The sequence below is a fragment of the Cariama cristata genome, unplaced genomic scaffold (assembly GCF_000690535.1).
Source record: "Cariama cristata isolate BGI_N322 unplaced genomic scaffold, ASM69053v1 scaffold23673, whole genome shotgun sequence".
In the NCBI taxonomy this organism is placed as follows: domain Eukaryota; kingdom Metazoa; phylum Chordata; class Aves; order Cariamiformes; family Cariamidae; genus Cariama; species Cariama cristata.
This window is the reverse complement of record NW_009610526.1, coordinates 23,381-24,407: the sequence shown is the minus strand read 5'-3', so window position 1 is coordinate 24,407 and position 1,027 is coordinate 23,381. Positions and strand designations below refer to the sequence as shown.

Genomic DNA, 1,027 nt, shown 5'->3' with positions numbered 1-1,027 from the left:
GTCACCTTCTCGGGGCTGAGGCACGGCAGGGCCTTGGGCTGCTGGAAGAGCCTTCCTCCAGCCCAGATGGGGATGAGGAGGTAGGGCAGGTTGAGCAGGAAGGCAGGGCTGAGGTCGGAGCTGTATTTCCCTGGGGAAGGAGAGCACAGGATAGGCACGGCCGAGTGCTCAGCACCCAGTATGGATAGCTGCCGCTCGCCCCCGGGTCAGCACCTTCCTCCTCCACCGTGCCTGGGGGCAACCCCGACGGACAGACGGGGGGATGGAGGCAGCCTGGAGGGATCAGCAAGGGCTGGATGAGGAGTCGAGCCCCCCTTTGCCCCCTCCCCTGTACCTATCAGGTTCCCAAGCAGGAAGACGACGATGCTCATCATCAGAGAGCCCAGCCAGAAGAGACCCAGGTTCCTGTAGCTCTTTCTGCAGAGACATCGGGGTCAGACACCTCCACCAGGCTCAGAGCTCCCCTCCTCAATAAATTCGGGATCCTCCAACCCCCACGAGCCCCTCCGCGGTCCCGATCCATGAAGACACCACGCGGTTTTTTTTCTCCCCGCGTCCCCGCCCGCCTCTGGCCGATGGCCGCGATCATGGCGAGGTAGAGCCCGTAGTGGACGATGCCGTCCCAGTAACAGATCATGATGCCGTGGGCAGTGCGCAGGTAGGGCTCGCCCTGCCCGTTCGGAAAATAGCGGATCATACGGGGTGGGGACAGACGCCTTCCCACCCCCCATCCCCAGGGGACTCCATGGGAGCCAGGGATGCTCCGTGCACGGTCCCTCTGCGGCCGGAGCAGTTTCGGGAGCAGGAGCAGCATCCGCGCTTGACCCGGGTGCACGAGAGCCCTCGGCGGGGTGAGGTGGTACCTCTCTGACGAAGACCTCCATGAAGCCAGAAATGTAGCCATCCTCCTCCAGCGAGATGATCAAGTCGACGACGGAGGTGAAGGAGAAAACCACAAACACTGCGGGAGAGCGAGCCAGCTCCGAGCGGGTCCCAGCGCTCCCCTCAGATCTCCGCTCCCTGCCTC

General features: G+C 63.8%; 1 protein-coding gene across 1 annotated transcript in view; it reads right to left on the bottom strand.

Annotated features, from left to right (window-relative positions):
• Positions 1-4: 4 nt before the first annotated feature.
• Positions 5-1,027, bottom strand: part of TM6SF2 (transmembrane 6 superfamily member 2) — a gene marked incomplete at its 3' end in the record, with an annotated part of 3,385 nt that continues 2,362 nt past the window's right edge. The window contains exons 2-5 of the mRNA XM_009697925.1: positions 864-1,020; positions 567-670; positions 335-417; positions 5-130 (exon numbers count right to left, since the gene is read on the bottom strand). Of these exons, the coding sequence (XP_009696227.1) occupies positions 5-130; positions 335-417; positions 567-670; positions 864-1,020 (470 nt within the window). The remainder of the gene's footprint in view (positions 131-334; positions 418-566; positions 671-863; positions 1,021-1,027) is intronic.